Source organism: Bubalus bubalis, chromosome 12 (genome assembly GCF_019923935.1).
Source record: "Bubalus bubalis isolate 160015118507 breed Murrah chromosome 12, NDDB_SH_1, whole genome shotgun sequence".
Taxonomy (NCBI): Eukaryota; Metazoa; Chordata; class Mammalia; order Artiodactyla; family Bovidae; genus Bubalus; species Bubalus bubalis.
Window position 1 is genome coordinate 98,582,274 of NC_059168.1, and position 26,293 is coordinate 98,608,566.

The following is a 26,293-nucleotide window of genomic DNA, read 5'->3' on the forward strand; positions in this document are numbered from 1 at the left end:
GTTCTCCCTCCGTCGGGAGGAATTTGCCATGAAGACAGTCTCTTTTTCCCTGTAGGACTGGTGGAAAGTGGAAGTGAACGACCGGCAGGGCTTCGTGCCGGCTGCCTACGTGAAGAAGCTGGACCCCGCGCAGTCGGCCTCCCGGGAGAACCTCCTGGAAGAGCAGGGCAGCATCGCGCTGCGGCAGGAGCAGATCGACAGCCAGTAAGGACCTCGTGGGCGGTGGCAGAGGGCCGGTGGAGGTCTGCGCCTGCGCCGTGCGTTTGTGAGGGGCTGCGGTGGAGGCCTCCCTGAGCTGAGGCTCCAGGGCGGGGGCTCTCCCGGTGCCCATCTGCGCTCGAAGGTGTACTCTCCCCCCGTCCCCACGGCATAGCTTACCCACACAGCTCCGATCCTAGGAACCTACGATCCCTTTTTTATCCTCTGGTTTGTTGTTTTCCCTGCATTTGCCAGTTGCTTTTCCTAAACAGCGTTTGCTAATTATCACCATCTGGATCTTTGTTCTCCAGTTCAGGAGGTGCGTTTCTCTACCATGGTTTTGTGCTCTAAGAGTGGAGTGTATGTTTTAGGAAATGGCTCTGCACTCTTTCCTGTGGCTAAGCTCCCTTAAAGACACGCACCCCTCTTTTAGGGTACATCTTGCACCACTAATGAGATCTAAAGCTCTGGACACCTGGGTGATAGCCGGGAAGTACACTCTGACGAGAGGCTGGAATGGTAGAACTTTTTTGACCCTGTTGATCCCTGCAGAGGTCAGTTTTTATACACTTACCGATGCTTTCTGTTACTGCTAAGAATGAGAGGTTTTGGCCTGGATCATAAATATGAGAGCAAAAAAGTGGACCAGATCACTGACTCCAGTTGCGTGTCAGCCCTCAGGAAAACCTCTAACTCCGGGCAGTCACTGTACCCTGGCCTGGCTCTGTGAAGCGACCAGTGTCTCTAGCCAAGGAATGTTTACTGCCTTAAGCACAAAGGTGAACTAACTCTCTCATGTCATTGGATTTGATTTTCTTGCTCTTTCCTTACTGTGACTTCATTCCCTGCCTAGCCTGCTTCCAAGAGCTCTCGAATGACTCCATCATTTCCCCCTTGAAGCGTCCACCGTCCTGGCCCCCATCGGAGCCGCTACCTCACACCCCGTGGATTAACCCACTAATCCATGCGTGCTTTTGCTGTGCCCCCCTGTGCAGGACGCGCGTAACTAAGGAGGCTGGCAGCGTGTCTCTGCGTATGAAACAGGTGGAAGAACTGTGAGTAGGCCGGAAGCCCTGCCGAGCACCACCCACCGCCCCTGTCCATCCTCCCTTCCCTGCTTCTCTTGAAGGCGCTCACTGGTCAAGGAAGGCGAGGTGGCGGGAGGGCCTGTCTCTGGCAGCAGCTTTGGCTCACGAGGGAAGGGGTTCGGGTGAAGCCGTGTCAGCTGTGGCCGCTTCTCTCGTTGGTGCTTCTGTGCAGCCGTGTGTTCAGAGCCTGGTCAGTTTGCCTGCTGTTAGCTTTCTTACTGGACTAGCCACTGTCAGCAGACTGCGCGGCCGGAACCCTAGTGCTCCTCTGTTGGCAGGAAACCAAATGCCTCTTAAAGTCTCTGGTTCTTGGTAACACGTTCCTGTTTTATTTCACTTTTGGAGACTTAGATTCTATTCTAGATCTTTTTTTAACTTTCAACTCAGTTGTATTAAGTTTGCTATTTTCACATCTGCAAGGATACCAGGAGTTCAGCCTTTTGTATTTTGGTTCCCAAGGGTTCGAGTGTTGTTGGATTCTTCATAAGAAACCCTCAGCTAATGAATTGTGCTTTATGTGATTTCTCCTTCCAAAGTGGCCAAAACTTCCTGAGAAATAAGTATATTAACATTAGAAACAGTAGGAATTCCCTACTGTTCCAGAGATACTAACACCCTGAATGAGGCTGTTGTAAAGCTCAGCGTGCCTTCCCCCACCACCTGGGGCCTGCTGGCAGAATCATACGACAGGAGAACAGGCCCTCTGCATACACCACGCCCAGCAAGTCCATCTCTCATCGGGCAGCTGTGGTCGCATGGAGCCTGTGTTGTGCTGAACGCTTGGTTTTGGTCATCTGTGGTTGTGGTGTTGTCAGTGCACACGCGGCCCCAGGGCTGAGTGTGCCGGGCCGTCCCCGCCACCCCATTGTGAACGGTGCAGTGTGTGCTTGTCCCGGAGGCTGTCCGTGGGTCCTCGGGGCCTGTGTCTTCACCTGCTGTCTGATACTCTGCCACCACAGCGTCATCCTTATCAACCCACAGCCTTGGACCGCCTCTCGAAGACAGAGGTGGTCTGCCTCCATAGGAAGTTAACCCACCTCCCCTCCCTCCCTCGTCACCCTCTTGAATTACTTCAGGTACCATTCTCTGCTGGAACTGGGAGAGAAGCGTAAAGGCATGTTGGAGAAGAGCTGTAAGAAGTTCATGTTGTTCCGTGAAGCGAACGAGCTACAGCAGTGGATCAATGAGAAAGAAGCGGCCCTGACAAGTGAGGAGGTTGGTGCGGACTTGGAGCAGGTTGAAGTGCTGCAGAAGAAGTTTGACGACTTCCAGAAGGTATGGGAGGTCTTGCAGCTGAGCGGAAAATTGTTCAAAGATTTGGATCTCTTGACATTTGACTGTGGATTTCTGGAATGAAAATTACAGAGATTATATTCCTCTGTCTCTGTAGCCATTTTTAAGCAAGTTTAATCATAACTTTTCTTGCACCAGTTTAGTTCTGAGAAGACATCAATACATGCAGTTTTCTTTACATGTTGTTTTAAGAACTTTCCTAATCTATCATACAAAAATGTGTAAAAGTAGTTTTCCTCATTAGGGTTAAATTCACATAACATTGGGCTTCTCTAGTGGCTCAGTTGGTAAAGAATGTGCCTGCAACACAGGAGACCCAGGTTCAATCCCTGTGTTGGGAAGATCCCCTGGAGAAGGGAATCACGACTCACTCCAGTATTCTTTCTTGGAGAATGCCATGGGTAGAGGAGCCTGGTGGGCTACAGTCCATGGAGTCGCAAAGAGGCAGATATGACTGAGCGACTTTCATGTAACATACAGTTAACTATTTTAAAGGATGTAATTCAGAAGCATTTGGTTCGTTCACAGTGTCTATTTCGAAAGGAGACCACAGACCCATGAAGCAGCCTCTCCTTTCCCCCCTCCCCGCCTCCACACCAACACCTGGCAAACACCAAGCTGCTTTTTGTCTCTGGATGTATGTGTCCTGGACATTTCACATAAATGGAAGCACATATTGTGTTACTCTGTGGCTAGGGGCTTCACAGAAGGTTTTGAAAGTCTTGTCATTGTAGATGGATCAGTGATCTAGTGTTTATTGGCTAATGCTCTGTGGTGTGTATATATATACCACATATTGTGTATCCATTCCTCCAGTTTAAAAATACTCTTGTGGGACTTCCCTGGCCGGCCAGTGGTTAAGACTGTGCTTCCAGTGCAAAGGGTAGGGGTTTGATCCCTGATCAGCAGCGTTCCAGATGCCTGCGTACTATGGCCAAGAGGCATATATATATATTCTTAGGACCAGTTCAGTTGGGTAGGAGGGTGCCTCGTGGCAAGCTCTAAAATTTCATCACATTTTTAATATGTGTCCTCTCCCCCACAAAGGAAGGTTTTTAAAAAATCTCCAGCCAGAATAGTTTTTCATTAACTGCAGTTCGTTTAGTAAGTAAGAGACAGGTTATTTCCAATGCCATGTGGTTTTCTTACTTTTTCAGTAGCAGCAAGCAGGATTTTCTAATTTAGGTCATTGTTAAGGAGTAGAAAAACTACTTACGGGATACCTGTCAGATAGAAATTGATGTAGTTCATGAGTATCTGTGGTCCTCCTTTGGATTGCTGTTGTGAGTTCTAGTTACATTGTCTTTGTTCTTTGAAGGATCTCAAGGCCAATGAGTCACGGCTGAAGGACATTAACAAGGTGGCTGAAGACCTGGAGTCGGAAGGTCTGATGGCGGAGGAGGTGCAGGCCGTGCAGCAGCAGGTGGGGGTCTGGCTCCCGCATGGAGCCCGCTTGGGAGCAGCTTGGCCCCGGCCTGTGTTGTAGCCCAGCTCGCGTGCCCCGTAGTGCACGGTTTGGCCAGGGTGCAGGTTCTCCGTGTGACCTGCACTGTCTTGTTTACCTTCGACGGGAGGGAAAAACAGGTCTCCTTCTTAGGCCCCTTAAGTATCATGGTAGTTATTGAATCTTTTTTAAGCCTTAACTGGTAATAAATTCATGCAGTTCCTTAAATGAAAGGTTCTGTGTAAAAACACTTGGTTGCCTTGTAGACTTTAATAGCTCCTCTGGCCAGTCACGTTGCCTGTCTCTCTCTAATCTCTCTCGTGCCTCCAGTTTGACTTGACAGTGGCAGGTGTTACTGATGTTTCCTCTAATAACGTGATTGTTTCCTTCTCTGTTTGTAGGAGGTGTATGGCGCGATGCCCAGGGTAAGTGTCAGGTGCCCCGTCTATAACTTGAACTTGAGGATTAACTCTTGGGAAGGGTATACAGTCAAGAGTCCCATAAAGATTTCTGTTCTTGAACCTCTAGAGATGCATTTTGTGTGTAAAAGCCTGTGCAAAAGAAATAAGTTGATTTCTGTTTGTCATTCTCCAAAAATCAAAAAGTTTTTCTCTGTGTGGTTTCTTAGAACTTTTCTGCCAGCAGTTAACTTAGGTTTATTTATCCCTTTTCAAAGAATCCTCTGAGAATGATACAAAGAGAAGCAGGAAATTTTATTAAATTTCCTCATTCTCTCCATCTCTCCTACTGCATTTTAAAAAAAGAGAGAGACTTTTTCACTCCTGTTTGCTTCATTTCCCTCAGTCAGCCCTGCAATTTGCTGCCAGCCAGTGATAAGTTCTGACTCGCAGTGGGGAACACTGTTCTGATTTCTCTGAACTTCCCATCGTTCAGAGGAAAAGCTGATGCAGCTTTGTTTTGTGCTCAGTTTCTTGGCTGCCTAAATTCTTCCCTTTTTCTTCAAACAGGATGAATCTGATTCCAAGACAGCCTCCCCTTGGAAGGTAAGAGTTTGTCTGCAAATTGTTAATTCCAGAGGTTTTCCAGGACCAGAAATGCTTCATGTCCTTTTCTAGTGTGCCTGTTTCTGAGTAGTTAGGCTTGTCTGAGTGTGGTCATTTCTGGCCTTGTGTGGCCTGGTGTCTTTCTGACCCTGGTGTTAATATTCTTTGAATTGGTCACGTCTTGAAATGAGATGCTTAATAACATAGAAGCAGCATGTCTTCCTGTAGACGCTCAGCACAAGTTTAGGTAGGGGTTGAGCTTGTCACACACTGTCTCTGCCAGAGTGTACAGTTGGCCATCTGTGTTTGGATTCAACCAACCAGCAATTGAAAATGCTGGCATTTGATCCATGGTTGGTTGAATCCAAGGATTCAGAACCTGAGCACACAGGGCGTCAGATCTGAGGGACTTGAGCATCCATGAATTTTAGTACCTTGGGGGGTCCTGGGACCCTTTCCCCTTAAGAACCAAGGATATGGGGATGACTGCAGTTTGCAGAGGTCACACTGCATAGTGAGGCATGGTTCCACCAGTAGGACTGCAGCTCAAAAGGAAATGACATGAAGATGAAAACGGGAGAAGAGTTTGTTTTCAACATCCGCCTGACCGCTTTCTCCTGGTGCCTAAGAAAGGCTTGATGGAAAGTCCATGTCCTGAGGCGAGATGTTTACAAGCTGCAGTAGACGTTGTTCCACAGAGACTGGGATGGTGCTTAGCCAAGGTGGACGTAACTCTGACCAGCAGGACCAAGGGAGTGTTCTCATGTGTAGTGCTTATAGCTGTGATTATGGAACTAGCTGCTCAATGCCAATTGGAGCATCTTTCCTCCTGACTCAGCTCTTCGGGAATACGTCCCTTAAGTTATAGACAAGCTGGAAAAAGCAGGTTTCTTCATGAAGCCATATCTTCCTAAAATATAAAGAAAGCATGAAAACCTAGCAACAGGCTCTCTCACCAGTCCCTCGTTTGGTACTTCGCAGCCCTGTCACCTGGCTTGTCGTGGGGACCTAGGTTGAACGGGATTTGTTTCTTTGGCCTCCTTATCTCCCCAGGCTCTGACCATTCTGCTTATTAAATAGACTGTAAATTGCTTGGAAAGATGCATGTTTCCTTTTATTCCACTTTCTCCTTTTTTCTCTGTCTTAATTTCCTTACATAACAAAATTTAGTCATTGGTGTCATGAATGGGCAGCATCCTTATCTATTTGACATCTGGCAGTTTGCCAGAGTTTTTTCTGGTAACAGATATTTTTTCAGAAATACATGTCAGATGATTTGATAAACACCAGTACTTCCTGATTCTGAAAAGAATGGGAAACAATGGCTGGCTGCTTTCTGACCCCTATACACACCCACACTGGTTGAAAACATCGTCTGGGTGTGTCCCTGGAACATTCCAGGAGCCCGACTTCCCTACATACACACTCGGCTCCTTTTTGTTATGTACTTGAGGATTACAGGCCTCACATGCCTGCCATGTAGGGTTTCTTTCTGATTAAACCAGGTCAGCTCTGAGAGCCAAGGGGCACGATTTTTAAAAGGGACATTGATGAGAGGAAGCTAATTCATCAGTGTCTTTTCTTCTCATCCAGTAAGGTTGTTTCCCTTAGTTCAAGGGGCCACTGTTAGAAGGAGTAACAATCCAGTAACCATAAATAGAAATGAAATTATTGGTGCACTTCAGTGCTTAAATAGTCTCAGCTGGCAGCATTTCTTCCATTGAGTGTGTTTTCTGGACTCTTCTCCTATAGTAGGAACAAGAAAAAGACACAGTCAGTAGTCTTTGAGCCGCTTTTTTCTGTCCAGTGAACTGTTTTAATTGTGGGTTCCACTGTTCTTTCACTCTTCATGTAAAATTAACCATTGAGTTGGATGTGATTGTGCACTTGGGTTTCTGCCTGACTTTCTCCTTGTTGGTACTTTCTTGCTGCTCTGTTCAGAAATTTGACAGTATTCTTTTACAATCATTTGGTGGACAATTGGGCCCTAATAATGGCACTTGCATCTCAGATTTCTCTTGTAATCAGCAGACACGTGATTAGTTTGCTCTTCTGCTTCCCTCCCCACATAGTCTGCTCGCCTGATGGTTCACACCGTGGCCACCTTTAATTCCATCAAGGTAAGACGCCAGGACAGCTCCCCCGGCGCTCCCTGGTCCCCGTCCTCCTGGCCCTCCCGTCTTCGGCCCTTGTCCTCACGAGCTGTGTGGGCTGTAGCAGCCGTCACTCTCGTGGCTCCAAGGGTGTCCTGGTCACTGTTGTTCTCTGTGTGCGGCAGGAGCCATGATAGGCTCACCCAGTTCTGCTGGTGCCTCCCGGAGGGCTGGGAGCTGTGGGGAGCGTGTTATCCGGAAGGCAGTGAAGGCCTCTCCTGACTCCTTTTTGGGCCCCAGGCCAGTTTGTCCTCTGAGGACAGGGTCCTACAGCCATGCTGTGGTCAGGCTGCTTCCCCCGCCCCGGTGGTGCCGCCAAGATCAGTCTGGGGCGGCAGACGTGGGACTCTGTCCACTCGGCAGTTGTTCCAAAGCTGATGCTGTGAGGCAGGCACCAGGCTAGGCACTGAGATGAGGACAGATCAGCCTCCTCTTTCCTGCTGCTTCCACGGCCATTCCAAGCCGGGTGCTGGCAGAGTGTTTGCACCGTGGAGTCTGGCGAGCTGTGGCCAGATCTGACTTTCTGGACTTTGGCTATCACAGTGTGCTCACCGATTGAACTGGGAAGGTCGGAACCAGGAAGTCCTCGGTGCCCCAGGCTTTCCTTTCTTGTGAAGCCACCAGGGCTCTGGTTCTGCCCTTTTCCTGGAGTCGGGTGTGGGCTGATGCCTCCTATCCTCCGGCAGGAGCTCAACGAGCGCTGGCGGTCCCTGCAGCAGCTGGCTGAGGAGCGGAGCCAACTCCTGGGCAGTGCCCACGAAGTGCAGCGGTTCCACAGGTGAGGGGTGGCTCCATGGGTAGGAGTGGTCCTGCGGCGGTGGGGGGTGGGCTCCATAGGTGAGGGGCAGCCCGGGCTGGCAGGAGAAGGAGCCGGCGACGATCAGGTTCACCTCGGCTGGATCTTCTCCGTGCTGGTGCTCTGGCACTTGATGGATGCTCAGTCAGTACTGCTGAGCGGGTGGACATGTGCTCCATGCCATTTAGAGTGCAGTTGGTGGGCCGCTGACACGTGCCAGTGAAACACCGGGGTCAAGGCAGCCATACTCTGCACTCATGAATGTGAACATGTGTCTTACCTACAGAGATGCTGACGAAACCAAAGAGTGGATCGAAGAGAAGAACCAGGCTCTAAACACAGACAACTATGGCCACGACCTGGCCAGTGTCCAGGCCCTGCAGCGCAAGCACGAGGGCTTCGAGAGGGACCTCGCGGCCCTTGGTGACAAGGTGAGAGGCGGCGCACGGACGCAGAGCTGGCTTTCCCCGATTCTGCCGGAGGCCACGCTCCCCGCTTCCCCACCTCTCACCTCTTTCTTCCCCAGGTGAACTCACTCGGGGAGACAGCCGAGCGCCTGATCCAGTCCCACCCCGAGTCGGCAGAGGACCTGCAGGAGAAGTGCACCGAGCTGAACCAGGCATGGAGCAGCCTGGGCAAGCGTGCCGACCAGCGCAAGGCCAAGCTGGGCGACTCCCACGACCTGCAGCGCTTCCTCAGCGACTTCCGGTGAGAAGCCAGGCTCGGGCCAGAGGCCTTTCTAGCTGGATGAAATACATGCGTAGACTGAACACATCTCAGGTTTGATCCTGGGAATTACTTGGTGGTCCAGTGGTTAGGACCTGGTGCTTTCACTGGTGAGGGCCCAGGTTCAATTCCTGGTCAGGGAACTGAGATCCTGAGATCTTATATACCTGTTTGTTCTTTCTGTGAGGACTTCTTGATTTTTTAAAGTTATTAACTCAGTAAGACAAGAGGCTTCGGAATAATTTACTCAGAGCTCTGCTGCTGCTGCTGCTAAGTCGCTTGAGTCATGTCCGACTCTATGCGACCCGATAGACGGCAGCCCACCAGGCTCCCCCGTCCCTGGGATTCTCCAAGAACACTGGAGTGGGTTGCCATTTCCTTCTCCAGTGCATGAGTGAAAAGTGAAAGTGAAGTCGCTCAGTCATGTCCAACTCAGAGCTCTAGCCCCATTCAATAGATTAATCCCAAATAACTTTCTGAGACAAGACTTAGGGAGTCCTCTCTTTTCCTGGGCAGAAGGCCCGCTTGCCAGGGAATGTAATAGCCATTCCTCTGTGGCTCTGGTTTCCAGGGACCTCATGTCTTGGATCAATGGAATCCGAGGTCTGGTGTCCTCAGATGAGCTAGCCAAGGATGTCACCGGAGCTGAGGCCCTGCTGGAGCGACACCAGGTGGGTTGGCCTGCTGAGCAGCACATACATGGTGACCCTGCCAGGCCAGGAGGGCTTCAGTGGTTGACGCGAGAGTGGGCAGCTCCTCCTGCCAGTTACCTAATCCCTCCCCTCCTCTTGGCAGGAACACCGGACAGAAATTGATGCCAGAGCTGGCACTTTCCAGGCATTTGAGCAGTTTGGGCAGCAGCTGTTGGCTCATGGGCACTATGCCAGCCCCGAGATCAAGGAGAAGCTCGATGTTCTAGACCAGGAGCGCGCAGACCTTGAGAAGGCCTGGGTCCAGCGCAGGATGATGCTGGATCAGTGCCTTGAATTGCAGGTACCTGCTCTGGATGGTAGCTTCCTGTTTGCCACAGGATTTCAGACCAGGTGTTTTGTGCCAGAGGCTCCTTGTCTCCTCACATCCCTCTCCCCTTCTTTAGCTGTTCCATCGGGATTGCGAGCAGGCCGAGAACTGGATGGCTGCCCGAGAGGCCTTCCTGAACACAGAAGACAAAGGGGACTCGCTAGACAGTGTGGAGGCTCTGATCAAAAAACACGAGGACTTTGACAAAGCAATTAATGTCCAGGTAGGGGCTTCCCCAGTGGCTCGGCGGTAAAGAATTCACCTGCTGTGCAGGAGACTGGTTTGACCCCTGGGTCGGGAAGATCCTCCAGAGGAGGAAGTGGCAACCCACTGCAGTATTCTTGTCTGGAAAATCCCACAGACAGAGGGGTCTGGTGGGCTACAGTCCATGGGGTCGTAAAGAGTCAGACCCAACTAAGCAACTAGACAAGAGCAAGAAGGCCTTTGTACCTTAGATCCTGTAGCTGGGTTTTCCCAGATTGATGTCTTCTGTCTCTGTTGGCATATTCTCTTTGCCTGCTCTCAGTGATTAGAACAAAAGATAGTTTCTGTTTGCTTAACTCGGCTGGAGAGCTTTGGCAACTTCCTCGAATTAGAATACTTGGTGGTGGGAATTCCCTGGTGGCGCAGTGGATAGGAATCTGCCTGTGAATGCAGAGGATGTGTGTTCACTCCCTGGTCTGGAAGATTCTTCACGCCGTGGAGCAGCTAAGCCCACGAGTTGCAGTTACTGAGCCTATGGCCTATGTGCCACAGCTGCTGAAGCCCGAGCGCCTAGAGTCTTGTGCTCTGCGACAAGAGAAGGGACTGCAGTGAGAATCCCACACACGACTAGAGAAAACCCACGTGTAGCAGCAAAGACCCAGCACAGCCAGAAGAAAGACGTGAATAAAGCACGTGGTGGTGACTGCACAGGAAGCAGTGTAGACCCCACTGGGTCTAGTGCAAACCTGTGCAGTCGAGAAAAAGTGACATACGTAAATAGTTTTTTTAAACTTTATATGTAAATTCTGGCACTTTAAAGATTTTGAGAACAGATGCCACAGGGGAAATTTTTTATAGTGAAAGGGAAGAAAAGCAAATTTGTGGGTAGGTAAGTGCATATATGAAGATGAACCAGAAAGTTACAAAAGTCTTTGGCTTATAAACCATTTTGTTGAAAATCTGATGATCTTTTTCTGTGAAGCCTAAATTTTTTTGGCAACTCCTTGAGTCATGTAGGATCTTAGTTCCTCTACCAGGGGTTGAACCTGTGCCCTCTGCATTGGAAACATAGAGTCTTAACCATGGGACCACCCAGGAATTAATTCCCTGTGAAGCCCAATTTCCCTTTTCCAGTGGACTACGTCTCATAGGTGATGAAGCCTAGTTTCGTTTGTGATGTCTGCTGGTGTTCAAACCCCGGCCCCACCCCAGCATGACCTGGCACCTTCTTGAGTTAAACTCTACTCTAATAATGATTGAAATCAAGCTTTCCTCTGGCTTTTTACACTCCTGCTTCTAAAGTGTCGGTGTATTCTGATCCCATCACCAGCTAGTCACCCAAAATAACCGTTCTCTTCTCGGACCTGCAGTCGTCTTGCCTGCCCTGACCTCACGATTCTCTTTGCCGACAGGAGGAGAAGATTGCTGCCCTGCAGTCCTTTGCCGACCAGCTCATCGCTGGCGGCCACTACGCCAAAGGTGACATCTCCAGCCGGCGCAATGAGGTTCTGGACAGGTGGGTGGTCAGTGCAGCTGACGGGTCCTGCTGCACTTGTGTGAGAGCCCCGGCCTGACTACCTCCTTGGGGTGCTCACCTTTGCTCTCGGTTCCACCTTCTCAGGTGGCGCCGTCTAAAAGCTCAGATGATTGAGAAGAGGTCAAAGCTGGGAGAATCACAGACCCTCCAGCAGTTCAGCCGGGATGTAGATGAGATTGAAGCTTGGATCAGTGAAAAATTACAGACTGCAAGTGATGAGTCATATAAGGACCCCACCAACATCCAGGTGAGCTGAACCCACAAGGTGTGTGTCTCCGAAGTAGCCTGTGCTCCTGAGTAGCTCTTGCTAAAAATAAGGCATCTTTAGAAGGGAGAGTTATCTCTAGGTACCTCCTCCTACCCACAGTAATGCCAAGATAAGTGTTTTAGTAAGTGAACCGGTGGGAAGACCTCCCCTAAATGATGAGAGCCAATTAAGAAGCTGCTTCCGTCACTTGACGCTGCTGAGGCGGTGCCTGCGTTAGAGCCTGTAGAAAAGGCCCCCTTAAAACCGCTGTTTCCAAATGCTGACCTTCCCAGGGGAAGTATGACAGTTTCTGTTGAATAGGTGATGTTGCATATTCACATCAGTGTACTGAACTCTTGTTATTTTAATCTGTTTTTGTAGCTTTCCAAGCTGCTGGTAAGTTTTATGTTTTCTTAAAGAGTTTTAGTTAAATGAGCTCCAGTGTCTGTGCTCTTGTGTATAGATTCTCATAATCGTGATCACAGTCTGCTGGTGTCTTCTTCATCCATGCTTTTTGTTTCTAATCATCCATCACACTCCATCCAAGTGTCCCTGTGGGATGTGGCTTTCTCTGTTGTAATTAGCCTGAGCCCTTCCCTTTCTCCTCCCTCCCCATGCCCGGCTCATCACTTAGGCAGGTTCTGTACAGTGTTTGATTTGGGGGGCAGCAGTGAACTGCTTTCTTTCCAAAGATGCACTGTTTTAAAACGAAACTACTTTTCTCCAAGTTTGGGCTCTTCTTGCTGTGGACTCAGGGCTCTCGGTGGATGGGGGCAGGGCCAGCTGGGAGAGTTTCGTTGCCCACGTGACCTTTTGTCCAGAAGTGCTGGTCACTGGAGAGGGACAGTGAGAGGTCCACAAAGTAGCAGGTGATAATGCTTCTAAGTCTACGAGAAGCCTGGTTTGAGAGGTTAAGATCAAAGTGGACATCACCAAAGGGGCAGTGAAAGGCTTTATAGTCAAAATGTAGCTTAGAAGTGGCTTAAATGGATGGGAATTGAGCCAAAGAGCAATCAGGAAAAGAGGGGACCTGGGCTTTTGTCAGGGTGTGTGGGCATCTGAGACCTTTTTTGTTCTGTATTTGGGCTCGAGTGTTAGAGTATGTGGCCAGGCTGCTTTATGTTGGCACTGCATTTCACCAGCCATGTGCCTCCATCTTCTGACAGTTGCTGCCCCTGAAATGAAACATTTGATGCAGAATCCTTCCCCAGTTGCACTGCTTTTTTCCTTTTATTTTTTCCCTGGATATCATCCTCACCCGAGACCCTGTGTTTCTCACCCAGAGCTGTCCCACAGCTGTGTCCTTTTGGTTGTCTCCTGTGGTGCCCCTGCAGCTTGTATCTCGATGGGGTTTTAAGTTCACTGTCAGGCCCCTGCCCCTCAGATGCCCATCATTCTTCCAGCCCTCTTTTCTAGCAAAATGAAGCTCTTACCTACAGTCAAGCCTGGATTTTGATAAATCCAGGAGTTTTGAATGATGACCACTGCCGAAGGAGAAGCTGGGAAAGCCCAGTTCTATGGCAGCTTCAGGGTTCTCTCTGGATGGTGGGGCAGGCTCACCCTCATATGCCTGGTGTCATGGGGACTGCCACCCTAGGTGATGAGAGGCCAGATGTGTTGTTCCTTATTGCTTCTGTTCCCTAAGGAGGAAGCCATGCATAGGAATTGATGCACAGGTAGATTAAGAACTACAATTGGCCATTGCCACTTCCTGCAAAAGTGTTGGAAAGCGTCTGCTTGTAGAATTTCACTCTGATTCAGGAGTTGAGTGAGCTCACCTGCTCCTGAGCTGGTGCCTTTCCTCTCTCTGAACTCCCACCAGACTGACTCCAGAAGCGTTTCTCACAGATTCTGTGACTGCCTTCTAGAATAGCGTTGCTGCCTGCTCCTAGTTCTCTTAAGTTCGCTACCACTCCTTTCTGAGAACCCCTTATTCCTGAAGACACTGCCTCGCAGGACCTGGTTTTGAAAGCTAGTGGGGGGGTTTGTTTTTGGTGTTTTCAGAGCAAGCATCAGAAGCACCAGGCCTTCGAGGCAGAACTGCACGCCAATGCGGACCGGATCCGCGGGGTCATCGACATGGGCAACTCCCTCATTGACCGCGGGGCCTGTGCCGGCAGCGAGGATGCCGTCAAGGTATGGTCCCCAGCTCCTCTCCTCCTGGCCCGGAAAGAAGAGGTGCTGGACTTCACTGTCAGCATTAGAGTCCACTTGATGGTGACTCTGAAACTCAATCTTAGGAAAATATCCAGGTTTCAGTCTGTGCTGCTGATGGGTGCCAGCGAGAGCAGCGCCTGTGAGCCTCATCATCAGCCTCGCTGAGGAGGGCTTCCCAAGAGGGCGCTGGCTGTGGGGCTGCCTGTCTCTGACGACTTGCTTCTCTCGCCTAGGCCCGGCTGGCCGCCTTAGCTGACCAGTGGCAGTTCCTGGTGCAGAAGTCGGCTGAGAAGAGCCAGAAGCTGAAAGAAGCCAACAAGCAGCAGAACTTCAACACTGGCATCAAGGACTTCGACTTCTGGCTCTCTGAGGTGATACCAGGCTCTCTCCCACCAAGGGGGTTCTGAGGTGACGCTGCGGTGCCCTTCCCACCGGGGGGGTCTGAGGTGACGCTGCGGCTCCCTTCCCCCCAGGGGCTTCTGTGAACAGGCAGGGCTCTCGCCGACATCCCCTTTAATAGGAACCTTCCTTGTCAGGTGTGAGCTGTGTGCTCCGGTGGGTTTCTAAGCAGAGGGAGGGAATGTGTAGAGAAGAGAGAGCTTATCTGTGTGGGATGTGGATCTGGATCACTTGTCTCCGCAAAGAATGCGCATAGGAGGAGGTGGTAGGGTTTGTGTGCAGGCCGCTCCCCCAAGCCTGCACCCAGGTGGAAATAGGACAGTGAAGGAAGGGCCAGGAAGCTGGAGTTAGTCATAGTCTCTGTAGACAGTGTAGAGAGGATAGAAAGCCTAAAAAGAAAATTTTAGAGACCACTGTTCTATATACATCTGGTCCACACTTATTTCCATGAGTTTTTGTGTAGCCGTGGCTCTGTGTGTATTTGAGCCCATGAGTAATTTATCGTTGGTATGTATTGGTAGTGCTATTTCAAGTCATGAAAAACTCTTTGTGAACGTTTGAATAACTGCCTCAGACCATCACGGAGTGAGGGCATAATTAAAGCGTTCCCGTGCCGTTCCTGTGCTGTCGGGCACACCGATGCTTTCTGCCCAAGGGAGGTTCCCGCTAGGAAAGTGGGGCTGCTGTGTGTTCCACCACTATGCCACAGTGAAGGCAGCTGGCGTGTTCACACTCATGGGCCCTTGAGTCTGTGCCTGACAGACAGGGAAGGCGTGGGCAGTGGGGCTGGTCACACCAAGTCAGAGCAGCAGCGTGTGGACAGACGTTTGCAGCCAACAGTGATCTCCCCTTTCACTCCCAGGTGGAAGCCCTGCTGGCCTCTGAGGATTATGGCAAAGACCTGGCTTCTGTGAACAACTTGCTAAAAAAACATCAGCTGCTGGAGGCAGATATCTCTGCCCACGAGGTGAGCAGAGTGGTGCCCAGGCAACGGTCTGGGGCATTACACATGCAAAAGTGAGAAATTATGCATAAGAAATGTTACTTATATTAACTTGTGATGGGTTTATTTTAACCGGGTTAATACATTTTTCTCAGTTATCTTACTTTGCTACAATTCATAGACCTTATTTGGACTTCACAGTTTTTGTATGCATTCAGTTTTGTTTCTGTGAGTGTATGCACATAGTTCCACGCAGTTGTATTAAGTATGTGGATCTGCGTCACTACCACCAAATTCAAGATACAGACCTTGTTCTGTGAGTGCGAAGGCTCCTGGCACCCGCTGATCTGTTCACTGTCTCTAGTTCGTCATTAGAGAGTGTCATGTAAATGAAAATATACAGTAGGCACAACGTGCTGAGATTTTTTTGACTTAAACATTTTTTTAAATGTAACCGTTTAATTTTTAATGGCAAATGTTGACATGTAAAATCTGTATAAACTGTCCTACGAGCTGTCAGAAGTAGTTTAGAGTATAAAATGGCTCTGAGACTCAGGGATGAACATTGCTGTCCTTCCCTGAATGCACCAGGTCCTTTAGAGTCAGTCTCAAGGGGGAAAAGGTCTTCAGGTATCTGAAAGTTGTCAGGCTCTTGGAGGTGGATGCCAATTGTCCAGAATTCTAATTTTCTCAGGAAAGTTTGAATTTTATCATTAGCAATAAACTCAGTTTTCTTTAAAGTGACAGGTTCACTTTATTCATCCGCAATAAAGTATTTGTCACTCCCAAAGTTAAGAATGACCATAGTTTATTGGCCGTTCTTCCGAGTGAAAATGATGGTCTGTGAAAGAAGTGGCCAGTTCAGCTCGGAACGTGCTTCTCCTCTGGACGGTCATGGACTTCAGCACCCACAGAAGTACTTCGTGTGGGTTCCCCGTTTTATCAGATAGGATATGAAAATGGCACGCACTCGAAGGTGGATATGTAATAAAGTTAACATCTTGGCTTCCTTTTAAGGATGTGCTTAAGTGAAGGAGCGGTTTTCTGAAAGGTGGCGGCAGTGAGGACCAGATCTCTGCCCGCGGCTGCCGCTGGCGTGAGCGGCGGCGCCTCTGCTGTGGGCTTTGCACCATCAGTGCAAATGCTCCCGCAGTGAAAGAGAAGAAAAAGGCCGATGTTTTTTATTGTTATGAAAATAGTTTTGATCGCTTAGAGCCCCAGGGGTCCACACCCCTAAACCAGCCCCTCAGTGAAGAAGTTCTGATTCACAAGCACATGCTCTTGGGAGACCCAGATTTCTGACCCTCTGCCGTGTCCCTGACCCCAGGACCGCCTGAAGGACCTCAACAGCCAGGCGGACAGCCTGATGACCAGCAGCGCCTTCGACACCTCCCAGGTGAAGGACAAGCGGGACACCATCAACGGCCGTTTCCAGAAGATCAAGAGCATGGCCGCCTCGCGGCGAGCTAGGCTGAATGAATCCCACCGCCTGCACCAGTTTTTCCGGGACATGGACGATGAGGAGTCCTGGATCAAGTACGTGCTCCCACTCGGTGTCCCCAGAGCCTTAGGAACCCTGGGGTTCATTCTCTCCTGGACCCTGGTGGCGAGGCGGACATGGGTCAGATTCTGGGCCCAGCTCGGCCCAGCCTTGCCACACACCTGTGGTGGGACGTCTCCGCTTCCCCTCCTGGTGATGGTGATGGCGACCAGCACAGACTCCCTGTGGGAGTGTGTGTGATGGCGCCCGGCGCTTGTCTAGACCCTGAGGTGACTGGGAACGCTAGTGAGGTCCACCTGGGGAAGACTGCTGCTTGGGGTAAGGGAAATTTGCTATGGTTTGTTTTTATCATCCCACCCCCAGAATTCTAGTGCACTTTTTTCAGATGAAAGAGCATGTAAACAGACCATTTTTAAGGACAGATTGTGATTGTTGATTGTCAGTCGCTTTGTCATGTCCGACTCTTCGTGACGCCATGGACTGCAGCACGCCAGGCATCCCTGTCCTTCACCAGCTTCTGGAGTTTGCTCAAACTCATGTCCATTGAGTTGGTGATGGCTGCCAACCATCTCATTCTTTGCTACCTGATTCTCTTTTTGCCAAGATCCTCTCAATTCCTCACTTCCTTAAAAAGCTATTTATGGGACTTCCCTGGTAGTCCAGCAGTTAAGACTTGGCGCTTCCACTTCAGGGGGTGCAGTTTTCATCCATGGTCTGGGATCGAAGATCCCACGTGCCACACAATGAGGCCAAAATTAAAAAAAAAAAAAGTTGTTTTAAAAAAGCTGTTTCTAGTCGCATCATCCCATGGCGCCACCTGCGGCAGGTGTATGTTTGATAAGGTGGGATTGATGGGGCGTCTGCAGTGGCTCCTCCTGTTCTCCTGCAGCCCTTGCAGAGCCGCTCACAGTGGGTGCTCCTTGACGTGTGCGTGGACTCTGTGCATTGGGAAGTGGAGGCTTTGTTCCCTAGAAGAGTGGCGCAGACGCTCCTGAAGGGGTGGGTAGGCGCAGGAAGGAGACCGTGGGATCTGTGAACGTCACAGCTCTGTGACCACGAAGCTCCAGTTGACACGGAGGCTGACTGCCTACCTGTGTTGTCCAGGGAGAAGAAGCTGCTGGTGAGCTCGGAGGACTACGGCCGTGACCTGACGGGTGTCCAGAACCTGAGGAAGAAGCATAAACGGCTGGAAGCAGAGCTTGCTGCCCACGAGCCGGCCATTCAGGTGAGAGGGTGCCTCCTGGCTGAATGGGCCTAGATAAGCTCGTCTCACTGAGGTCTCTGCAGTGTTTATGGCCCCTTGTCCCAGAGAGCAGTGGGGAAAGTCTGAATTGGATTTTGAGACCCTTTCCTGGAAGCATGAAGAAGCAGGTGCGACCACTGTGAGTCTAATTGCTCTCGCCCGTCAGGGTGTCCTGGACACTGGAAAGAAGCTGTCTGATGACAACACCATCGGGAAGGAGGAGATTCAGCAGCGCCTGGCACAGTTCGTGGAGCACTGGAAGGAGCTGAAGCAGCTGGCAGCCGCCCGGTGAGTGGCTGGGGGCACAGTGGGTGGGGCTTGCTCAGGGCTCTGGGCGCGCCAGCCCTTCGGGACCTCTTCCCGGTGAGTGGCTGGGGGCACAGTGGGTGGGGCTTGCTCAGGGCTCTGGGCGCGCCAGCCCTTGGGGACCTCTTCCCGGGGGTGCTCGGTGCCACAGTCACCCTGCTTCAGAAGCATCTCTGACAGCCCCAGGCTGAGCTGGTCCCCTTACGTGTAGTCCCGAGCTGGACCCCACATGTGGTTCTAGAGCTTCCTGTTTGATCAGCACTGGCTGTTTCACGTTAAGAGGAGGAGAAGGGCTTGAATGAACCATTTATGACCCACACAGCACTCATGTTTTTAAGCGTCCAAGTTAGAGGAGCTTATGGCTGATTTTTTTTAACTATTACCTGCAATTAGGGGCCAGCGGCTAGAAGAATCTTTGGAATATCAGCAGTTTGTAGCCAATGTGGAGGAGGAGGAAGCCTGGATCAATGAGAAGATGACCCTGGTGGCCAGTGAAGATTATGGAGACACTCTTGCTGCCATCCAGGTCAGAGACCGGGGCTGCTGCCCGCTGACCACCCTTTTCGCCTGCTTGCTCAGTGGCCATGCTTTTACCAGGAGAGCATTCAGGGCTGTCAGGCAAGGTCTCCTTGGTGACTCTCAGTCCTCAGGAGCCCGTGTCAGAGACGCTTGCCTTTGTGTAAACAGAATTGGGGTGACTCTGTCTGCCTCGATTCATGGGGTTCTTGGAAGGAACCCTGTTGTCAGCCCAGCAGTATCGCTGGTATCATCACCACAGGTTGCCAGGACCTCTTCAGTGTCCTGTGACTGCCTTAACAATCACCACAAGCTAGGTGGCTTTAAAAACTACAGGAGCTTGTTTTGTCTTAGTTTGGGGAGCCAGAGGTCCGGGATCAAGGTGTCAGTAGGGCCTGCTGTTCCACTTTGCTGCCTCCTCCAGCTCCAGGAGCTCGGCTTGTAGCAGTGGAGCTCCACCTCTGTCCTGCTCTCCCAGGGCTGCTGGTCTTCCTTCTGTGTTTTCCATGGCGTTCTCTCTGGGTGTGTCCATATTCGGATTCCCCTCTTCTCATACATGTGGGACATCAGTCATACTGGATTAGGGCCACCCGGACACCCACGTCTTAACTCAGTCGCATCTGCAAAGACCTCGTTTCCACATTCCTGGGTGCTGGGTTAGGACTTGGTATCTTGAGCACACATTTCAACCCACAACACACCTCCTCAGTACATTGGTTAGCTATTGCTGTGGAACAACACTAAAGAGAACAGTTTCTTTCCCATGAATCTGAATTGATGGGCATTTTCTCAGCTGCTCTCCCTGGGACTGCTCACACAGCTGCACTGAGGCAGGGGGTCACTGGGCTGAGAAGTCCATGGTGACGTCATTCATGTGGCTCTGACTGGGACATCTCAGTGGCCTCTCACTGTCCAACAAGGTTAGATCAGCTTCTGTGGGCGGTGGTAATGCAGGCCAAGGCTGCAGGGGCTTTAAGGCCTGGCCTGTGGGACAGAGCAGCCCGGCTTCCCTCTTCATAAGAGGAGTGGCACTTTGTAGTTGAGTGTTCCTCCATCTGTGCCCCCAGTTGTGGAAGCAGAGTTATGCATTCCCGATTGTTGAAGGGGCACCTGAGCCATGCTCCTGCCAGCGGGAATCCTCCCAGATGGTCGGGGGATGCAGGTAGATGGGAGAGGCAAGCAGTGGTCTCCTGTCTTCTGCATTGCTGAGTCTCCTGAAAGCCAACACAAGGGGCGCTGTCTCCAGTGCTTCAGCTGTGTGGAGGGAAAGACGAGACTTTGAAGGTTCCCCAGGAGACATGCTTGAGTTAAATCTTAGGGCAGGCATCACTGTACAGTTGGTGCTTATCTGAAGGTTCCTCCGTGTCCATTCTGTGGTCTCCAGGGAACAGAAGGCCTGTGCTGGTTGACAGAGCTTCACCTCTTCAGAAAGGCCTTCCCTGGCCCACCTACCTCTAGTCATGCTTAACACTTGATGATTTCCAGCTTATTCTGTATCCATTGTCGTCTTTGCCCCAGCTGACTGGGGTCCCTGTGAGGGCACCCCCAGTCCTGCTCCTCTGTGGTCCTGCCCACCGCCTGTGCCAGGCTCTCAGGAGTTGGCCTGGCTGCTCCCACTGCAGGGCTTGCTGAAGAAGCACGAAGCCTTCGAGACGGACTTCACTGTGCACAAGGACCGAGTGAACGACGTCTGCACCAACGGGCAGGACCTGGTGAAGAAGGTGAGCCTGGCTTCTTCCCAATAGCGGCTGCATCCCTGCACTCCATGAGTAACTGCACAGCCCTCCTTCTTTTTTTGTTCATATTTATTTATTTGGCTTTGCTGGGTTTCAGTGGCGGCATACAGGCTCTCAGTTGCAGCGTATGGGATCTAGTCCCCTGACCAGGGGGCCCCCTGCATTGGGAGCTTAGTCTTAGACACTGGACCACCAGGGAAATCCCCTCCTCTTCTGCAGTCAACAAGTAAAGCTGACTCTGTAGCACTTGAATTTTTCTGCCTTAATTAGGCAAAACAGTAGCCCTGCTGGTCCTTCTGGGACACTGGCGTTGCCATGGGGCTGCTCTTCTAGTTTCTTCTCCAGGAATTCAGCTCTTTATAGAGCTGGTAGAACACACAGGTCGTCACCCCTAAAGCCCCCGCCAGAGATGGCCCCAGCTGACACCTCCGGGTCAGACCCACCCCCCCCCCCCCAGACTCTCCTCGTGCAGAGCCACCCACAAAGTTAAATGGCACCTGTTGGTGTACATCAGAGGGTAAAACCCGGCTGCTCTCCAGGACATTAGACAAACGCATCTGTTAAAACTCAAGGTTCATTGCATTCAAACAGCCTTTTAGGATGAAAGCAAAAAATAAGGGAGATGTCTTGGTACTTTCTCAGCAGCAGTGAAGTGAGGTCACTCCCAGGTTGAAATACGGGCTAAATGCAGTGCCTTCAGTCTGTCATGAGCTCTGCAAGACAGATGACTTCTACCAACTCTGATTGCCTATCACAAACATGTCATGAGTGAATAAGATTCCCCATCACAGAACTTGCCCTGGCGATCAGATGAGAGGTTTGCTCCTGGCGTTTGCTCCACAGGTGGTAACAGTGTAGTTAAAATCCATGTTTGCTGAGGAGCTTTACTTTTTGCCCTCATGGGCAGATAACCTGATAGAGGCTAATTTCAGATACAGACCAGTGTCCACAAAGACAAGGCGCGTGCAGGACTCGCCACACTCGTGCGCCCACACCAGCGTTCTCTGTCCTTTAAGCCTGTAAGATGGCGCTCTCCAGTGTTCTTTGATCTCCTGGCAAAGAGCCTGGTGCACTGTTCCCAACAACAGTCTTCATTTGCTCCCTGAGTTTCTTTTTAAATCTTACGCTGACTTAACAGTTCATGTTTTCACATACAGTTCTAACCAAGACTGAATCAAAGTGATTGGAACTTAATACATTTTAATATCCACAGTGTGAAAATATTGTTCTGAGACATTGTTTTTATAGGATATACATAGTAGCCAATAAGTCATAATTATTTTGGCTTTTTCTCATTTTTTGCTATCAAAAATAATACGAGTGAGTACCTCATTGTGACCAAACATTTTATCACATCCGCATTATTACTTGGAGGAGTGGCATTGCTAGTGCTCATCTCTGTAAGACTCTTACTCTGTGGTGTTCTCAGAAAAGCCTCCACGCATCCTCGGGGCGGGGGGCAGAGGGGGCGCGGCCCGTCTGAGCAGCTGCGAGCCTGCCGGGCAGCGGGGAGTGCAGATCAGGTCACCACGGCAGGGGCAGGACTGACGGCGGCTGCCTTCTCCGTGTCCTAGAATAATCACCATGAGGAGAACATCTCTTCCAAGATGAAGGGCTTGAATGGGAAAGTGTCAGACTTGGAGAAGGCTGCCTCCCAGAGGAAGGCAAAGCTCGACGAGAACTCGGCCTTCCTCCAGTTCAACTGGAAAGCCGATGTGGTGGAGTCCTGGATCGGTAAGCGTAGCCTCGGTGCCACCGGAATCTCGTTCCCTCCTGAGCAAATGATCTTCTTCTGTGGAGAAGAAACCGGCGGGATGTGGGCATACCAGAGACCCTCTCCCCTGGGCAGACCACTAGTAACAGCAGGAGACAGGGTCCTGAGGCAGAGAGCCAGGCCTCAGCGATGCCCCGGGCCAGTGTGGGGTTAACAAAACGAAGGTCCTGGGCGTCGCAGTACAAGGGCCACACCAGCAGGACCAGCCTGCATCAGCACTGCCCCCTGAACTACGTGGGTCCAGAGTGTGTGGTCCAGCCCCCTGGCGAGGGGACCTGCGCTGATATCAGGACCCACGTGAGCCTGGTAATTGCTGTCTCATAAGTAGCAACTTAACCACATCCAGCACAGGCTGGAGGAGGGACCTCTTCATCAGGGATGTAGAGGAGGGGCCTGGATGCAGGAGGGAGCCAGCTCAGGTGTGTTCAGAGACTGCTGTTAATAGTACTGGAATTTAAATGTAAGCAAGACAATAGATGCCTGGGTGTTCTTGTCTTTTGGTTTGTTGTTGTTTTTAATTTATTTCTTAAATTGAGATGGGGTGGTTGATTACTCTTGCTTGGTTTTCCAGGTGAAAAGGAGAATAGCTTGAAGACAGATGATTATGGTCGAGATCTGTCTTCTGTCCAAACTCTCCTCACCAAACAGGTCAGTCACAGCTATTTGACTGATGATTGGATTTTACTCACATAGTATTCCCTGGTGAGTGAATGATGGTCAGCATGTTTTTTTTGACTGTGTTATGTTAGGCCCTGGGAATGATTGGTGAGAGCCTGGTCCTCAGGACGCTCTCAGATGAGGCCTCTGAGCTGCAGCCTGTTGGGTGCTAACAGAGCTGAGCACCGCAGGGGGTGGGCCTCACCCAAGCAGTGTCTGCCTTGGTTTCCAGCAGGTGAGGGTTGATTGGAGCATCTCCCCAGAGGAGACAACATCTAAGCTAGATCACGGAGGGTGATTTGAGAATGGTCAAGGGAGAGCCAGGTGGGCATTCTTGGCAGAGGTAGTGGGGCGAGTCCACGCTTGTGCATCAGCCCCAGGCTAAAAGCGGGGATGAGGGGGAGCTGCCACAGGACTTGTGGTCTGAGGCCACAAGTGGCCACAGAGGCAGAAAAGTGGCCAGGTTTGACCCAGTGTCAGGGGAAGGTGGGGACTTGAGGCTGCCATCCCAGCCAGGGCGCTGGACAGAGTGCAGTTGTCTCTCTCGCCCCCATGCGGTGCCTGCCTTCTCACCCCTCCTTCCAGGAAACCTTCGATGCTGGCCTGCAGGCCTTCCAGCAGGAGGGCATCGCGAACATCACTGCCCTCAAAGATCAGCTGCTGGCCGCCAAGCATGTCCAGTCCAAGGCCATCGAGGCCCGCCATGCTGCCCTCATGAAGAGGTGGAGCCAGCTCCTGGCCAACTCGGCCACCCGGAAGAAGAAGCTGCTGGAGGCACAGAGTCACTTCCGCAAGGTAAGCGCGGCCCTGGCCAGCTCTGCACACATGGACGGCAAACCCAGCTCTGCTCAGAGGCGTGGGATCAACATAAATCAGCCAGGTGGGGCCCTTGTCTTCATGAGGTTGCTGCTCTGGAAGCACCTGGGACACTGAGCTTGCACATCCCAGAGAGGGGAACATGGGAGAAAGGTGGAGGCCCCTCAGCAGTGGGAGACGGGAGGCAGAGTGCCAAGCGAGCGAGCCCGATGCCCTGGGAACGAGCCCTGGCTTTCTGGGCCCCACACTGCCGCCTGCCATTCGCCCACCAAGGATGGTCCCTACGGCCCCGCACCGCACCTGCAGCTGTGCTCACTCGGTCACCTCTGCCTTCAGGTGGAGGATCTCTTCCTGACCTTTGCCAAAAAGGCTTCAGCCTTCAACAGCTGGTTTGAAAATGCAGAGGAGGACTTAACAGACCCGGTGCGCTGCAACTCTCTGGAAGAGATCAAGGCCTTGAGAGAGGCCCACGACGCCTTCCGCTCCTCGCTGAGCTCGGCCCAGGCCGACTTCAACCAGCTGGCTGAGCTGGACCGCCAGATCAAGAGCTTCCGCGTGGCCTCCAACCCCTACACCTGGTTCACCATGGAGGCCCTGGAGGAGACCTGGAGAAACCTACAGAAGATCATCAAGGTGCTTCCCCACAGGAGGGCCAGGCCCTGGCAGGGAAGCCCTTCCTCTGTGAGGAGCAAGCAGTCGGGGACAAGTCACTGTGTGTGGGTCCCCTCGCCCCACCCTGAGTCTGTGGTGCTGCAGGATGCCTCCCAGACGCCTTCTGTGCTGTCTTTGGGCTGAGGTTAATAGCTCGTCCTCCCTGGGCCCCCAAGGGCGTGGATCTTGTGTCCACCTTCAGAAAACTACTTCCTGTTTGTATCAGATGCTAAGACAAGCTGGCAGTTGCGGAGCCTGGGCCTGTCTGTGAAGGGGTGTGGTGACATGCCTCTGCCCCCTTGTTCAGTCGCTCAGCTGTGTCCAACTCTTTGCGACCCCATGGAGTGCAGCATGCCCAGCCTCCCTGTACTTCATCGTCTCCCAGAGTTTACTCGAACTCCTGCCCATTGAATTGATGATGCCATCCAACCATCTCATCCTCTGCTTGCCTCCTTGGTCCTCAGGAAAGGGAGCTGGAGCTGCAGAAGGAGCAGCGACGGCAGGAGGAGAATGACAAGCTGCGCCAGGAGTTCGCACAGCACGCCAACGCCTTCCACCAGTGGATCCAGGAGACCAGGTGCGGCCCCACCGCTGGGAGCGCGGTCCTGGGCTCCGGGTGCCCAGGCCTGGGGTCAGGAGCCTGGCCTGGTCTGGCTGCAGCCAGAGGGGTGGGCAGACTGAGGAGCATTCGCCAGGAAACTGTTCCCGAGACGAGTCGCTGGTCCTGGATTGGGTGGGACAGCGTGGCCGCCCCGCACGGTGACAGAGGTGCAGAGTCGAGTCGACGCGGTACTGATGATCTGGTTTTGTCTCTCTCTCTCTTGTGTCTGCCTCTGCCCCTTGCGATCACTGCTGTCCGGACACCGCCCTGTCTTGTGGCTGCTTGGATCCCGCCTCCACAGAACGTACCTCCTCGATGGGTTAATATTGACTTCCTATTTCTGTGGGCTCGTGGTGTGGTGGTGTCTCATGTGCTTGTTCCTCTGCCCTTCGTCCCGTCGTGGCCTGGCTTGCAGAGGATCCCGGGATGGGCCCTCCCGTCCTGGGCGGGCTGCACGTTCCCCCACCCCGCCCCCTCCTGGCACCCACACCCCCGCCCCTGATGGCCTGCAGTCTGGGAAGGGGAGCCACTCCCACATTCCTTTCAGGTTCCAAAGGTTCCTTTAGGGAGAGAGACTAGGCCAAAGGCCAGACCGGGAGAGTGCCCATGCTCATTCAGCTGTGGGGATTACCCTGGACTTTTCTGCCTTTTTGGCCCATGTCTGATGAGACCATATTTAGTCCCACGAAGGTCAGGGGCATGAGACAGGATGACAGTGTTGAGGGGGCTCGGGCTGGCGTGTAAGTCCCCCTGTGCACTGTCCCCTGAGGGCTGAGGCTATCTTTCGCCTTCAAAGGAAGCGTAAGGGCCCAGGGTTTCTGAGTGATGGGGGAAAGGGCTTGGGAGGAGCCCTGAGAGGCATAGGGCCGTCCTGCCCAGCCCTGGGGGGGCCTCCTCTCCAGGCCGGGGCCTCTGCCCGGATCAGGCACGTTTGCATTGTCTCCCAGGACCATGGTGGCTTAGACTAGCGCTCCAGAGGCCCAGCAGGCAGGTCCATCAGGTGTTAGAGGAGGCAGCAGGAGGAGGTGCCCACTGATGAGAACCAGCTGAAGGCAGAGCAGGGGGGGAATTAGGGACCCCAGGTTCAGCTGGAGCTCGTGTGCTGCCCCGGTGTCGCTCTCCCCGCCCATTGCCCGTGGCTGTGTCTGCTGGTCTTGGTCTTTGTGTCCACAAGGTGCCGTGCTCCCCTTACCGTGTGGCTCCTCCTGGCCCTGTCCCGTCTTGCTCGGTCCCCTCGTGACCTGCCCGCCTGCAAGGCCGCCTGCCCTCCCAGGCCGACCATC

General features: G+C 52.0%; 1 protein-coding gene across 9 annotated transcripts in view; it reads left to right on the forward strand.

The window, feature by feature from the left end:
• Nucleotides 1-26,293, forward strand: part of SPTAN1 (spectrin alpha, non-erythrocytic 1) — a 58,483-nt gene that overhangs the window by 28,714 nt on the left and 3,476 nt on the right. For 3 of the 9 annotated variants that reach the window (XM_044926419.1, XM_044926417.1, XM_044926421.1), the window contains exons 22-51: nucleotides 56-204; nucleotides 1,194-1,253; nucleotides 2,363-2,561; nucleotides 3,898-4,002; nucleotides 4,425-4,448; nucleotides 4,992-5,027; nucleotides 7,100-7,147; nucleotides 7,867-7,958; nucleotides 8,263-8,407; nucleotides 8,503-8,684; nucleotides 9,274-9,373; nucleotides 9,498-9,695; nucleotides 9,799-9,945; nucleotides 11,339-11,442; nucleotides 11,548-11,710; nucleotides 12,092-12,106; nucleotides 13,715-13,846; nucleotides 14,101-14,238; nucleotides 15,129-15,233; nucleotides 16,537-16,745; nucleotides 17,815-17,935; nucleotides 18,120-18,241; nucleotides 18,653-18,785; nucleotides 20,398-20,496; nucleotides 22,086-22,245; nucleotides 22,857-22,933; nucleotides 23,528-23,737; nucleotides 24,095-24,391; nucleotides 24,874-24,986; nucleotides 25,312-25,329. In XM_044926419.1, coding sequence (XP_044782354.1) covers nucleotides 56-204; nucleotides 1,194-1,253; nucleotides 2,363-2,561; nucleotides 3,898-4,002; nucleotides 4,425-4,448; nucleotides 4,992-5,027; nucleotides 7,100-7,147; nucleotides 7,867-7,958; nucleotides 8,263-8,407; nucleotides 8,503-8,684; nucleotides 9,274-9,373; nucleotides 9,498-9,695; nucleotides 9,799-9,945; nucleotides 11,339-11,442; nucleotides 11,548-11,710; nucleotides 12,092-12,106; nucleotides 13,715-13,846; nucleotides 14,101-14,238; nucleotides 15,129-15,233; nucleotides 16,537-16,745; nucleotides 17,815-17,935; nucleotides 18,120-18,241; nucleotides 18,653-18,785; nucleotides 20,398-20,496; nucleotides 22,086-22,245; nucleotides 22,857-22,933; nucleotides 23,528-23,737; nucleotides 24,095-24,391; nucleotides 24,874-24,986; nucleotides 25,312-25,329 — 3,701 coding nt within the window. The remainder of the gene's footprint in view (nucleotides 1-55; nucleotides 205-1,193; nucleotides 1,254-2,362; nucleotides 2,562-3,897; nucleotides 4,003-4,424; nucleotides 4,449-4,991; nucleotides 5,028-7,099; nucleotides 7,148-7,866; nucleotides 7,959-8,262; nucleotides 8,408-8,502; nucleotides 8,685-9,273; nucleotides 9,374-9,497; nucleotides 9,696-9,798; nucleotides 9,946-11,338; nucleotides 11,443-11,547; nucleotides 11,711-12,091; nucleotides 12,107-13,714; nucleotides 13,847-14,100; nucleotides 14,239-15,128; nucleotides 15,234-16,536; nucleotides 16,746-17,814; nucleotides 17,936-18,119; nucleotides 18,242-18,652; nucleotides 18,786-20,397; nucleotides 20,497-22,085; nucleotides 22,246-22,856; nucleotides 22,934-23,527; nucleotides 23,738-24,094; nucleotides 24,392-24,873; nucleotides 24,987-25,311; nucleotides 25,330-26,293) is intronic. The other 6 variants (XM_044926418.1, XM_044926422.1, XM_044926420.1 and 3 more) reach the window with 4 other exon arrangements.